The 15,429-nt window shown below is 49.3% G+C and overlaps 1 protein-coding gene across 1 annotated transcript; it reads left to right on the top strand.

Moving 5' to 3' along the window:
* The first annotated feature begins 5,067 nt into the window (after positions 1-5,067).
* On the top strand, positions 5,068-9,689 carry LOC104695658 (urotensin-2 receptor). The gene is made up of 2 exons (XM_010409592.4): positions 5,068-5,587; positions 7,968-9,689. Exon 2 carries the CDS (start codon positions 8,109-8,111, stop codon positions 9,255-9,257), a length of 1,149 nt encoding a protein of 382 aa, XP_010407894.1. The 5' UTR covers positions 5,068-5,587; positions 7,968-8,108; the 3' UTR covers positions 9,258-9,689.
* The last annotated feature ends 5,740 nt before the right edge of the window (positions 9,690-15,429 follow it).

Below are 15,429 nucleotides of genomic sequence, written 5' to 3'. Positions count from 1 at the left end.
AGAGGCTGAGGACAGGGAACCAAACTGCAAAGGAATGGTGTGGCCAGCACCGGGCTGATCAGAGCATGGAGCTGCTCAGGATATTTGGGATAGAAAATAACGGCAAAGAGGCTTTTGTTTCTAGTGTAGCATCAGCTTCTGGCCCATGGAAGGTGTGTCTCAGTTTGTCTGTACTCCCCATGGCTTTCCTGATGATTTGAAGGATTTCCAGGAGACTTCTGCTGCGATTTGTTGTTGTTGTTGTTGTTGGTCTCAAATTCTTTGTGATAAAGAAAATTCAGTAACATTTGTCTGTGACCCTTATCCCAGCACTCACAAACTATTGCCAAAGACATGATCAGGTTTGAACTGACAGAGAGGAAAATGTGACATATGACCCAGGCCAAATCCTGTTCCTGAGGAGGTTCCCCAACAGACATTTGTGAGAGGGAAGCTTTTCTCAGCAGATGGAGGGAAGCAATGACCTCTTCTGCCTCCCACAGCCTGCCTGCCTTCCCCCAGATGATTACATTCACTGCAGGTCTTCCAGGAACTGAAGAGAAGGTGGGGAGGTCAAAGGATGAAGAAGACCAAACAGCACATCTCAGACCTTGCAAATAAAAGAGTGAATGGAGCTGTGCAGACTGAGAGGGCAACTGTCCCAGCAAAATTGTGGAGTACCTGGCAGCATGGCTTGATTTGAAGTTTAATGAGGCAGCTGTGCCACGCTGGCCACACTGTAGGATGCAAAAGGCTGCCAGAAAGCCACCAGCAAACGTGAATTAGCAGCACCCAGCTATAAAAGAGCTTTAGCCCTGCTCAAACCTCTCCTAAAACCACCTGAGGCTAAGCCAGGCTTATGACAGCACAGCCATCACAGGCAGGACCCACTCTGCCACCACAGACAGCAGCACCTGGCTAGGGATGTGTTTGACTGTGACAAATCCATAAGCAGACATGTTAATCACTGCTGGGAGATATAAAACCACTCACTGCTAGTCATGGCTCTCTATACTTGTGCAAGGCACAGGCTCATTAGCAAAGATTTCAGCATCCTTGTCTCTGGCCTCTGCCAAAAACCCCAAAGAACAGCCCTACAGCAGTGGAGAAGAAGTGAGGGAAACTTCTCAGCAGCTCCTGGATGCTTGGTCTTTTCCTGACATCTCAGATCCAGGACTGGAGCAGTTGTGTGAGAATTTTTAGTGGTGGTGGAAGACCTGAGAGATTGGTCAGGAGGGGAAAAAAAAAAAGAGCAGAATAAAGGAGTTCTAAAGTTTGCACATCAATGTAATCCATTTGGGGGAAAGTTTCTGAAAACACAAACTCCTGGGGTCCCTGGCACAGCCCTGCAAGTGCTCCTGGCCCCAAGGCTGGCACCAGAAGATCTGCAGAGACTCAGACCTCTCTGCAAATGCTGAGGCTGCACAAACAGGGGCCAAGTGAGCCCACTCATGCATGTCACACAGGAAAACAAATGCCATCCTGCCTGCTGTGCAGAGCTCGGGGCTGGAGTCAGATCAGCTGCAGAGGTGGAATCACATCCAGTCCTAACACGGTTTGTCTGCCAAGAGCATCTGGCCTAACCCCAGCCTGGAGTCCTCTGGGTGGGATGGGACAACTGAGTCCTCTGGGTGGGATGGGACATCCCCAGGAATGAGCTGTGGTCCCTCCCCACTCCCAGCTGTGCAGGGCCTTGGGGAGCACTGAGGCAGCTCAGCCTTGCTGCTCCCTGTCCCACCATCGCCTCACAAAGTGCCTCCTCTCACCCCAACTCACCCCATCCCTGATGGGCATGGAATGAGCCCCCTCACACAGCTCCCTGGGAAAGCAGGGACCTCAGCCTCAAAGGGGGAGCAGCCCTTGACCACACCAGTCTGGGGGTGCAGTTTGGCCCCCTGTGCCCCACCACGCTCTCATATGGACCCCAGAGCACTTCCCAACACCCTACAGCAAGATTTGGATCTCATAGGAGTCCAGAAACTGTAACTTGTGCAAGAGCAGAGGTGATCTGTGGGATTCTGCAGAGCATCCCTGCTACAGTGAGGTGGGAATATCTGGGTTGCATCCCCTGCCCTGGACAGTGACACTCCTTGGGCCAGGAAAGCCACAGACATGGTGACCAACAACCTGGGACTGACCCTCTCCATCCCCTTTCAGCACCACACCTTGAACTGTCCATGGAATTCCCACTGTGCAGGGGGAAAGCAGAGCAGCTGTAAATCCCAGATCTGTGTAAGGGATCCTGGAGGAGGGAAAGCAAACTGGAGATTTCAGCCCCCAGAGTTTCACTTCCAGACAAAGCATCCAAGTGCGAAACCATACCAACTCCAGAAGGACAACTGGAGTCTCATATTGCAAAAAAAAACAGGAAGAAAGAAGACCAACATGCAAAAAAACCCTCAGGGAAGTCTCCAAATGCGTTGGCTGAGTTTGGGTGGCTCCTTCACCAGTGGGGACAGACAGTGGGAAGAGTGGAGAAAGCAACTGGGGACCAGCTGGGAATTTGAATATCACATTTGCATGTGTCCAAGACCACGAGTGTTGGAACAGAGGGATTGAAATGCAACTTTCCTAGGAACAAGAGGCGACCAGGGGCTGCCAGGTCTCACCAATGCTCTTCCTCAGGAGCTGCTGCCATTCCTGTGTGTTCCTGGCCACCAGCACAGCTTCAGGAGGACTTGAGCTCAGCACGACGCTGCAAATCCTTGTTCTCCTCTGGGCTGATCCCAAAGTCAGGGCAGCTTCTCAAGAGCTAATTGGAATTTCTGTGTGACCACGGGAACATTGGCAGTGGAGACTCCAGAGACGGAAGTTGTGCTGTGACTGCTTTGTAGGTGTTACAGCGCCTGGAGATGAGTAAACCAAGTCAGGCAAACAGGAATCACATCTTATCCCGAGCCTGCACATGTTTCTAGACCTGACCCAGACCAAGAATGCAGACACATTCATGAGATTCTTTTATCAATTCTGGCTGCATCTGTACACATTTTTCTGTAGAAGGAGGGAGCAGCACTTAGTAGATTTTTAAAATGTGGTACCTAGACAAACTTATATGTCCAGCTTGGGGCAGAAGGAAGCCCTTGGCTGCTGGCAAATGTGGACACAAAACTGCCCCAGTAAAAGTGGAATATGCCAAAGGGCCCTGCAGAGACCTGGGAAGGCAGCAGGCAGCTGATGGGGGCACAGCTGGTGGGGCACAGCTCAGTTTGACACACCAGGAATTTTACTGTTTCCATGAGGTTTGAATGAATAACGAAACACAATTAAATTCCCATAGCACTGGCATCAGTCCTCACATCAAAGGAGAGAAAGAGTCTCTTTTGCCCTGTATTTAATAGAATAATTATGGTTATTGCCTGTGCAGTAACTTCAGAAGGCTCCTGTGCAGAACTCCAGCCCTGTAGCAGTGGATGTTGTCTGAATTATTAAGCAGACCTGTTTCACATTTTAGAGGACTCCTATCTTCACCCAGCACTGACTGTGCAGCTCCTACTCCTGTTACACAAGATCACTGGGACTGCCACCCCTGTCTCTGTAGCTCTGACAGCATCAGACAAATGTTAAAACCCCTGAAACTCAGAGCACTGAGAGACGAGTGAGTACAGAGATCCCTGCTTTAAAGATGAGGAAGTAAGAGGAACAGAAGCAGCAGAACTACGACCACCAGCAGCCCTCTGAGCCAGGGCTGTGAACCTGACACTGTCCACACTGCCCCTGGCCAGACACCTCCTCTAATGGCTGCAGCAGGACACAGACAGATGGGAGCCCAGCTTCCCCTAATGGCAGCCCCGTGGGCACCGAGATTTCCTGATAAATGAAATCACCACTTTCACGTTTCACGTTTTTTGAAAGGATTAAGTGCCACCAAAGGAAGTATCAAGTTGGAATCCACAGACCCAGAAAACTGATGGATTACCCAGATGGATTACCCTTCCTCCATCCCACTACTCCTTCCTTTTCCTGGGATGGGTCAACACCAACCCGAGTTGCCCTTTGGGGACAGAGGAGTGACAGGAGTGTGGCAGCTCCAGTGTAAATGCCTGGAGACAGACCTGCACACACCTGCCACATGCTGGAGGTGTTGAGCAGAGGTACCCACGTCAGCATCCCTGCAAGCCCCAGCCCTTTGGGCCACATGCAGGCAGTAGGAAAGGGATTCAAGCCAGCAGCAGGTTGTCCCTGCTCTGCCTGGGAGGAGGACACTGCCACATCCATGACCTTCTCACTCCCTGTGGGGGCAAATAAAGCACTTTGCCAATGGCTTCACTCTCAGTGCTCACCCAGGAACTGTTCTGCTCTCCGGGGTCACACAGGCAATGGGAAGTTGGATCTTCCTCAGGAGACAGCCTGAGAAGCAGCTCCCATGCCACACTTTCCCAAAGATTTCTAGGGGCCAAACACGAGATGCAGTGTTAGAGCAAAACGTGTACATTTGAGAGTGCTCAGGCTGGGGTTTCTCAGCCAGCCCTTGCTAACATAAGATCTATTTTTACTGTAAAATCCAGCTTCCACATGGATTTGCTCTTAAGCAAAGCCCTCACCCCACTCAAAAGCCTGTCCCTGAGCAGGGCCCTGCTTTTCCCACCAGCTGCCCCACTGTGGGGACAGGCACAGCCAGCGCTCACCGAGGTGTCCTGGTGCTACCACAGCCACCCTGGGCAGCTGGAGCCAAACTGGGGTCCCACTGCAGGAGAACAAGACCTTAGACACAAGATGCCCCTCAAGGCACCCAGAATGAGGAGTGTGGAAGGTTGAGAACATGGAAGCAGTGATACAAATATCCAGAGAAAGAGGCAGAGGAGGGAGCAGCACTCAGTAACAGCAATGCAGGATGGATCCAAACCCCAAACAACTCAGGTAATATTTCGTTACCGCCAGCCTGCACTGTCTCAGATGCTGTGGTGTGTGATACCACCACACAGATTCATCTCTTCATACGCCATCCAATCCAAATAAACTTCAGCTTCGCTTTGGAATTGATCTCCAAATCAAGGAGCTCTGCTGTTTCCCTGGGCAGCCCACCCTCCTGCAGGAATTTGACCCTCCCGCAGGATTTTAACCCTCCCTGGCCCACTCTCTTTCCCCAGCTGTGCTGGTTTTGCTCAGGCAGTGTTAGGAATTTAGGAAATTTGCCCTCTCCCGTGCAGTGTACGGAGGGTACTTTGCCTTTCACCAGTCCTGGGATGAAACAACCTGAACCTCTCTCACCCCCATCCAGGCAGGGGGAGGCAGCTGAACAAGCCATGGTTATCAAACCCTGCTTCTTTAAACAGCTCTTCACTGGCTGCAGTCAAAGCCACGCTATGCCTAACGTCACCGGGGAGCAAAAATAGCCGGCACGAGTGGAGGGAGGGGAATGTGAGTATTAAGAGCGCCCAGATTTCAAACATACTTGGCTTGGCAGCACGCTCCCTTCCTGCCCCTGCCACTCCAGATGCGACAGAGCACCGGGATCTCTCACTCTCTGCCCATGAAGAAGGATTCTCTCCTTTCTTTTTTTCCTCTTTTTCTGTTTTTCTTTCTTTAAGTTTCAGCTTTGATGCTAGTAGATCGATTTTTAAAATTTTCTTTCTCATAGGAAACTTCATCTGCCGGATTTAAAAGCAAGGTTTGAGCAGGAGAAATTAATTTCTGTTTACGGCTGTGAATACGCGTGGTACTCCTGTGGGATGATATCATAGAGGGAAAGGCAAGATTGGCTGGGGAAATCGCCTGGACCGTGAGGTGCTTGAATGGCTGCTTGGAATAACAAGCTCTCTATTGTGTGTGCATGTGGGTGAGTGTGTGTTTGTGTACGAGTGCAGCAGTGATGGGAACTTTAAAATGATGCAAGGGTTCCCTATTTGGCTTAATTTTTCTCCTCTAGCTCTGTCTGGAGATGGGTGAAGTGTCTGAATGGAATCGGTGCTGTAGGAATTTTATGAATGGAGCAAAAGGCAGGTTCAGCAGAAGAGGAGCAGAGCAGGGAGATGCAGTGGGCTCCGCTCTCTCCAGCAGGAGCTGTCACTCCAGGGAACTGTACAGACAGGCACCAGCACGGCACAAATCTGCTACAAGTCCCTGGGACACCAAGTGAGGCAGGTGCAAGGAGGCAGCACCTGAGCCATGGAAATACGCTCCTGAAAATGAGCTATCACTGACACTGAGCCGACAGCTGCGTGTGGGACCAGCTCCGGGCTCAGCTGGAGCATCCCATGCAGAGCTGATCATTTCTGACCGAGGGTGCTGCTGATTGTGAGGCAGAGGAGCAGCCACAACTCCGGGAGCAGCTGTGTCTCCTTCGTGAGAGACACCTTCACTACCAGCACAGCTCAGACACCAACATCGATAAAGGGGACAGCAAGGGAGCAGGACAGACTGGCTACACCTGCCCTACAGCAGGAGGGCACTGCACAGCACAGCAGGAGCAGGACGAGGAAGATTTGGGGTTGCAAGGTCCAGGAAGTGGATCTTGATGCTGGTGAAGCTGCTGGGAACCAGCCCAGAGCAGCACTGTCCTGAAGGAGCACTGACCACTCCTCATCTCTCCCACTTGGATGCCTGTAGTCAAGGGACTGGGGTGGGAGACGGGCTCTGTGTGTTTCTCTTTGTTTTGTGCTTCTATCCCAACTGCTAAGTGAGGGGAAATCTCCCTCTGTACTGGATTGTCCTCTCTTATACAGAGTTTTTTATGAGATCTCTGTAGCACCCGTCATCCTCAGCAGGTGGGAATGGGAAGAAGGTGAGGGCAAGTCACGGAGAGGATGAAAATTGTCCATCCTCAAGTGCCACAGAGGTCACTGTCAGGGTGACACAAGGGCAGCAGGAGAGGGCCTGGGACTGTAATCCTCCTGCCAAGAAGATAGTGGGAGGAAAGAGGCAAAGAAGTCAGAGCTGGTGAGGAGACAAAGGGACACCTAACTCACTGGGAAAAGCTGCAAATTCCCAGGATAAAACAAATCCAACCTGCCCAGTGGAACAAGGCAGAGGGGAATCTTTGCCAGCACCCCTCCCCCTCAGCATTTCCCAAAGAAAAAGAGACAGTCTGAGTGCTGTGAAACACACAGTGCAAATGCACTTCTGTATGCAGTGACCTTTAGGATGGCACGGGCTTTTGGTATGCCTTAAAATCTGGGCATTTTAGCTACTTCTTCAGCATTTCCCTGAGGTAGGTTTGCTCTCCTTTTCCCTATGCCTAGAATGAATTCAAAGCAACAGAGCCCTGATCTGTGCACCGCTGAGTCTGAGCTAAGCAGAGGCTCTCACAACCAGAGCTGCCTCGCACGTTGCAGAGCAACCTCACACCTCAAGGCTGTTCAGGCAGGGTCACACCCAGCTCTGGCTGAAATAGATCTGTTTTACAGGCACACGGAAATCTCTGGTGTCACACTGGACAGAGAGCATGAAAAGCCCTGTGCTTACAGACACAGAAATCCCACAGGGAAACCTTTGCTGTATAAAGCACCTTTTCCTCCATCACTCAAATACTGCTTGAAACTGCAGGACAGAGGAGGAGCTTCTCATTCAAAGGAAGCTGCTCTGTGAAAACACTGCAGGAATGCTGGACAGGACTTGGAGTGCACCACTAACACAGAACAGACAATTTGGCTGCAAATGATAAATCTAAAGTTTGTTTTCCCTTTTTAGGGGTCTTCCGCTCCTTCAGAGTGAAGAATGTAGCAAAGAGGCCTAAGCAATCATGCTGATAGCTCTGTAAATCATTGTTATTAATTTAGGAAGGATGGTTTTTTACTCCAACCCCAAATTAAGGACTGCAGTAAGTGGTTCCAGTGATCCACACAACCTTTTTTGTCTCTTTTCCATGGACACACCTCACAGCTGGGCTCTTGTAATGAGAGCACAAGCCCTACATGAGTGGCCTCAGTGCCAAAGACCTTTGGTACATTCAGACAGTGCAGATGCATGCTCAGGGACAGGTAACTTCTACATGATCTTTTGTGTTGCTCTGGCATATTTCTAATATGTTGGTTTTGATGTCTTTTCTCTAGTGGAGAATGCAGATGGTCCTTGGATGAGACCCTGCTAAGAAATGGTTCAACATCTCCCAGCAGCCACACTTCTCAGAGCAGAAAGAAGCCCCTTGGACCCCTGTGACATGAGCAAAGCCTCTGGCATTTAAGCCCAGGAGGATGTCCCTAACTGACGAGCTGGAGAGCCACTTCTCTGCCACCCCCTACATGGTGACAGACACAAGTGAGGACAACCTGTTCAGAATCAGGCCCAACACCTCTGCCAATGCCACCGGGGACGGTGCGTGGGCCGCCGGTTCCACGGAGGACATGATTGCCATCTGCACCATCGGGACCATCCTCTCCCTCATGTGCGTGGTTGGGGTGACAGGCAACGTCTACACCCTGCTGGTGATGTGCCACTACCTGCGCTCCTCTGCCTCCATGTACATCTACATCATCAACCTGGCGCTGGCCGACCTGCTCTACCTCCTCACCATCCCCTTCATCGTCGGCACCTACTTCATTCAGAAGTGGTACTTTGGGGACGTTGGCTGTCGTGTCCTGTTCAGCCTGGACTTCCTCACCATGCACGCCAGCATCTTCACCCTCACAGTCATGAGCACGGAGCGCTACTTTGCTGTGCTGAAGCCCCTGGACACGGTGAAGAGGTCCAAGAGCTACCGCAAGGCCATTGCTGTGGTGATCTGGCTGGTGTCACTGCTGCTCACCCTCCCCATGCTCATCATGATCCAGCTGGTGCAAAGGGACAACAAAAGCATCTGCCTGCCCACCTGGAGCAAGCTGTCCTACAAAGTCTATCTCACCATCCTTTTTGGCACCAGCATCGTGGGCCCGGGGGTGATCATTGGCTACCTTTATATCCGCCTGGCTAAGATTTACTGGGTGTCACAGACTGCATCCTTCAAGCAGACCAAGCGGCTGCCCAACCAGAAGGTGCTCTATTTAATCTTCACCATAGTGCTGGTCTTCTGGGCTTGCTTCTTGCCTTTCTGGATATGGCAGCTCCTCTTCCAGTATTACGAATCCTTCCCTTTATCTCCCAAGGTGATGAAGAACATTAATTACTTGACAACCTGCCTGACCTACAGCAACAGCTGCATCAACCCCTTCCTCTACACCCTGCTCACCAAAAACTACCGGGAGTACCTGAAGAACAGGCAGAGGTCCCTCAGCAGCAGCAGCGGGTACTTCCAGAGGAGGAATCGTTTCCAGAGGATTTCAGGGAGATCCCTGTCCACGAGCAGCCAGCACTGCACAGAGACTTACGTCCTTGCTCACGCTCCTTTGGGAAACAGCAGTGCCTGAAGGTAAAATATATCTCCAAGAACAATCAATATTGACTTCAGTGTTGCTTTGATTTAAAGTGTACGTTGTACAGGCGAAGCCTTGGCAGACCCAGAATGTGCACACATTTAGTCCAGAGGCTGTGCCGTGTGTCTGTTCTCATTTCTCCAGTGCCACTGATTTGATGCTAGAGGCACTCAGCTGAACATCTATCTAAATAGCCTTTCACTTTTTATCTTTATATTTTATAGTGTATGTCTCCTCAAGTAGCCATCAATAATGAAAGCCTATAACAGGGCCATGATTTTTAATAGTATCAGCTGTCTCACAACATTTAAAATTATGTTACCCCATGAATGGCTGTAGTTTGCTCTTTTTTTTTCTTCAGCAGTAGTGCTAAATTTGTAGTTGTACGAGGACTGAAAACAGTGAAATAAAGAAAAAAGCAGCTGATGTTTGTGACACACTATGCAGTTTGCATTTGGGGTAGGACTGGACAATGTGGATGAGGCATATCCAGGGTTGCTTTTCCCTGTTTGGGTCATACTCACATTTATTCTGCACTCCTGTGTGTGTGCACTGGGCTGGACTCTCCAGTCACACAGGTGTGTGCAGTGGAGTTACACCACGGTCTGTGTCAGCAGCACACGCTTCCCATGACAGTGCCACAGGCAGGGAACACTCAGCATCCCCTACTGCACTGACCCCAAACACCCATGTGGAGCAGCATCATCTGTCCTGGACAAGCATATCCACCCTCTGCCCTCCTCCAAGGAGGAATTGGGAACCTCTGATGTTGCTGTCCTCAGGGCATCCACTGGATAACAGCAACATCCAGCCTGAAGCACCAGACCTCCACTACCGAGTCCAGGAGGAGAGGACAGAGGGAGAGGAGGGGGTTGAGGAGATGTGATTTTCCCCGGGCAAAGCAATGTTCTCTGAAGTACTTAATACTCCCAATTATAAAAGAGCTGGTTCTCAGTTAGGGAGACAACTTGTTCCCTTCACTGGAGGTGACTTGGCCTTTCTGCTACAAACTGAGTCTTGAGTTCTCCAACTCGCTGCCTGTCCTGGCTCTCACCAATGATGAGGCATCATTAGTGCAAATATATAATCCCTGATGTCTGGCACTTCCCCAGTGAGTCTAAAAGTACCTTCCCTGGGGTGCTGCCAACATCCATACAGGAGTCCTCTGCTTGCATCAGTCCTGCTACCTCATTAGCAGGGATATGAGGATGCAATGCCAACACAACCCTAACCAAGGTACAGAATTAGAACCAAATGAATGCTGAGCAGTGAACTCAGAACTGCAGTGTGAAATCCGTTTGGCAGTGAGCTCTGTTTGCTTAGACCGAGCCTGAATTCAGGATTTAACCGTCTATTCCCCTTCAAGGTGTTTAAACAGTCATTGCTCATGGGGACAGGGCAACATCTGCATGCAGCAGAGCCCATGGATGGGGGTGAGAAGCTTTGTTATGGAATCATAAAGGTTGGAAGAGACCTTCAAGACTGAGTCCAACCATTACCCAGCATCACCTCATTCACCACATGTCCCCCAGTGCCACAAACACACACATTTTGAACACTTCAGGGATGGTGATCCCACACTTCCTTGGGCAGCCTGTTCAAATGCCTGACCACCCCTTCATGGAAGAATTTTTCCTAATATCCAATCTAAATTCCTGAACCCATTTTCTACTTATAGAGTCGGGTGTTTATCATGAGTCAGAATATAAAGTTTAGCCTCCTTTTTCTCCTTTCAAATGGCAATTTTAGCTTCTCCTTGCTCAGGAAGAACCAGACAAGCTCAGGATGAGCAGTTCCCATGGTTATGAAGGAAAGCTACTGCAGCCTGAGCCTTTAGAAAGCACAGTCCATCTTGCCTAAAATCAGACGGTCAGAATGAAAGGGAGGTTGCAAATCTCAACTCATCCAGGCGTCACACACCAATGCGGACAGTGCAGAAGCTTCTGAGAGATATTGGAGCACATCTGCCTTCAATTATTCAGTCTGACCCCTTGAACCTTGGCAGCTCTGCTCTGATTCTCTTCTCCAAACCCTCCCCAAGCACTCCATCTCACAGAAAAGAGTTGCAAAACACCTTTCATGGCTCTGTCAGTGCAGGGAGCACCCTGAAAGCAGTGTGAGCAGTGTGTTGAGGGCATGAGGCCATGCCAGATGTCCAGGGAAAGGAGCTGGGATTCTCTGTTTTCCTGGAAGGACACACAGCCTCAGGCCTGGGCTGCACAGTCTCCTTTCCCATTTGAAGCTTGTGCTGTCTCAGCAGGGGCTTCTGATGCATTTGTCAAATCAGCACAACAAAGCCAAGGGAAAAGGCACCCCAAAGTCAGGGACTGGCTGTGGGTGATGCTTCTGTCAGTGCTGGGTCATCTCTGAACAATGAGGTGTCTCGTTCAAGCTTTTCCCTTCCCACCCCAGGCTGGAGCTGGTTTTTGCTCCTTCAAACACTCACATCCTTCAGCACTCAGCTCAGGCAACAATAAGGGAATATTATTCCAAGCCTGCAGGTACAAGCAAGGCTCTGAGCACTTCCCAAGCAGCATCAGTCCCAGCCCTGCATCCCAAACTGACTTTACAGGGCATCAGCCACACTCAGATACAAAACATCAAGGAGCTGTTCTCTGCCTGAAACCAAACAGCAACTCAGCCCTGAGAGGCTGCTGAGTATTAACAGGGGAGCAGGAGCAGCCAGTGAGAGCCAAAGAAGGAGCTGCCTCCTCCGAGACATAGATTAATTGTGTGTTTAATGATAGCTGTAAAATTATGGTGCCCTATTTATTCCTCCTTGCACAAACCCATCATCAGTCAAAGACCCAAGAGCAGACCTTTGCATAAATAAAATCTGGAATTGGTGTGAAAGGGAAGTGTGTATACATGTGGCTGTGTGCTTGCATAGCTCAGACCTGACTCTATTTGTTAGTTTTCTCCTGTGGGGTAAGGCCAGGAGCTTTTTATGATCCTGAGTCCTTAAGTCCCCCCATCTCTGAGGTATTTGGTGCCCCACAGACTGGAATCACCAGCTGAACTCCAGATAGTGGAAGTCAAAACACCAATTTTTTTGCCCATTTAAGCCAGGAAGCATTAACAATATCTCAAAACTCATAGAAAGTACAGCTGTAAAGACACCAGGGTTTTCCAAAAGGGCCAGGACAAGGATCCGTGCTCCTACAGCTGGGAAAGGCCAGGTACCCACTCTGGTGGCTGAAGCAGGCAGCAAAGTACAGCTGGGGCCAGGCAGTGTTCTCAGCTGGATATGGTCTTTGCCAGAAAAGGATGACGTCTATGTTTACCCAAACTATTCGCAAATCCACCCAGAAATTTAAGAACCCTTCTGGAAATTCTTTTATTTCTTCTTTTTCCAAATTCTGAATTGTCTCGTTTCAGCCTTTAGGAGGCAAAACAGCACAATTTCTCACTCCAGGATGGAGCTTTACCCATCAGTTTGCTTACACTTAATTTTAAAAAGCCTTTTTCCATTTTGTTCAAACCACAGGACTCTTACAAAAGTCCTGTGGTCCAAGGAGGAAAGCAGAGAGCAGCTGTGCATCCCTCTGTCCAAACCCTGCCTGGACAGGGTGGTACCCACCAAACTGCCACCCCCTGCCCAATTCCCTCGTGCCACAGCAATCACAGCACAAACCTCCCTCCTCACCTGCTGATGGAGCCTGATTTAAGTTCATCAACAACCCCACACTCAGTTTGAGTCCTCTCCTTGTTCCTGCAGCCCAGTGACTGAGGCTCTCTCCTCCTGTGACTGTCCCACCTCACCTGCTGGGACACAGCCAGTCCAGGAGCTCTTTGGCTTCCAAGCACCCAGAAAAACCTCAGCACAAGCTCCCAGAGAGGATCTTGGCAATGTTATGCACATTTTGCTTCACTTACAGCTCAAGATCGGCCAGGCTGGCTGGGTGAGGAGGTGGGATTTAAGGAGCACTTGGCTCTTGGTCACCAGCTCAGTGATTACTTACAGGGCCAGGGGGTGAGAGGTGGCATGGGTGACAATTTCCAGATTGTCAGGTGATCTTTCATTTCTCTGAGGTGTTTGCTCAGGAACTTCTCAATTCAGTGTTTGCTTCAGGGCATTAAGAGGAGAGGCCAAAGGCTGAGCAGAGCTTGGAGAGCAAATCCACACCTTGGCAGAGCTGCCTAGAAAAAACATTCCTGTTACCAGTGCTGCCCCACTGGCATCTGCTGTGGCTGCCACAACAGGATGTCTCCACGGAAATGATCTGCCCCAGCACACTCAGACTGACTGCTCTGGGGTTTTTCTTTCCCAAAATGCACAATGCACAATTAAATGCACAATTAAATCCTGAGACCTCCACACAGCCACTACTCCTTCTCCAGATCAAACTCCAGCTGTCTCCAGTGCAACAGTGAAGAATTCATTGAAAGAAAAGTATCAGACCCTGTCTTGTGCTTGGCAGCTTTGCTTTAAAGTGACACCTGGGCACACTGAATATTGTCCTGTGCACCCCTGGATCCAGCCCACCTCTGCATGGGGGGAACTATTCCATCTATTTACTGCACAAGCTGCCATATCCTGGAAAACAGTGTCAGTTCTAAATGATTCTAACCACTTTTACACCTCCAAAATCAGTACCTTATCTGCAAGGCCTGCTTAGACCTGAGTTTTAGCTGAGGATGCTGATCCAGGCACATCAGAAGTGTGGTGGAATCAAGGTAATCAAGGAGACAGTGCAGCAGCAGAGAGTAAATTGCTGCCAGAATGTAGAGGAGTATTTGAAAATGGGCTGGATGAGGCAGAGCAAAAGCAGGTGATTTGTTGCTGACTCCCAATTTTTCAGTGCAGTAAAAATGAAAACTCACGACAAACACTGCAGAAAAAAAAAAAGAATCCCACATCTGTGAGTGAAAGCTGAGCAGCAGATAAATCCATTGCTGGTAGTGACAAGGAAGCTCACTTTTATTCTGTTTTCCCAGGAACAAACACCCCACTAATGTACTCAAAGATCAGGGAATCCACCTGTCAAAAAGTCAGAGTTTTCTATGCACACTGAAGGCTTGTGGCTCAATCCACTCTTCCCAAACATTCATCACCTGTGAAGCCATCTGTCTGCGAGGAAAGCACATGTTTTTGCCAAAAGAGAAAGTGCAAGTATCACAATTTGTGTTTCAAAGACCAAACCACTCAAGCATACATAATTTCAACTGTTATTAGCTTTAATTACATGTCAAGTAGCTGCTCTTTCTGGTTTAAAGCTGTCTAGGAAGAGGATAAAATAGCACAATAAGAGCAAATATATGACAAAAATCAGTGAAATAACCTGCCTCAGTGATAGAGTGGAACATCCACAGGCACAGGAGCAGACAGGACAGGATTTGCCACGCCAGCTCTGACTGTTTCTACCATCCCTGGCCAATTCTGTCATCTCCCTTTCACAGACATCCTGCAACTCCCATAACAGAGTTAATTCATTGGCATCAACTGCAGTTCCAGCCACAAAACATCCAAGACCTACTTTTTTTTCAGATGTGCCGAAGGCAGCACAAGGGGTGCACCCACAGATGGATAGATCCTCAAAATAAATTAATCATTATGGGAAAGAAAGGCAATGCCAGGAGTGAGGTGTGAGCATCAGTAAGGAAATTCTTTGAGCCCCATGAACATGAGAATCAAATATTATGACAAAGATTTCTAATTCTTAATCACTCTTTCACAAAGGGGAAAAAAAATCTTAAAAGGAAGGAGGTTTCATTCATACCCCAGTGGCAACAGGTACCCACATGCTTTGGGAATTAATGGCAACACTCTTTCCAAGGTTTTACTTCCCATGTTGAATTTGGTGCCCAAATCTGAGCATTCTGGGCAGCAGAAGTGCACTTTGGCTTTTTCTGTGTTTGTGTTTATTTGAAACACAACAGGAAACACAGGCAGCAAAGCCTCCTGCTGATTGCTTAGTTTAGTTTATGGCTTGCTGCTCACAGGAGAGTGTAACATAATTAATTCATTAACTGCAAACGTTCCACAAACAGAATTGCTCCATGTTTATGTGAACTGCAAAATGTTTATGTGAATCCATGAGTCACTGGTCCTCTCTGGTATCCTCAGAGGAGAATTTCCTTCAGAATCCAGAACAGGGGCTGTAGAGAGCTCAGTTCTGAGCATAAGGCACAGGGTGCCACCAGCCCCAGCAGCCTCTGACCCAGC

The sequence above is a fragment of the Corvus cornix genome, chromosome 18 (assembly GCF_000738735.6).
Source record: "Corvus cornix cornix isolate S_Up_H32 chromosome 18, ASM73873v5, whole genome shotgun sequence".
In the NCBI taxonomy this organism is placed as follows: domain Eukaryota; kingdom Metazoa; phylum Chordata; class Aves; order Passeriformes; family Corvidae; genus Corvus; species Corvus cornix.
Note: the sequence above shows the minus strand (reverse complement) of the source record. Positions and strands in the feature narration are given on the sequence as shown.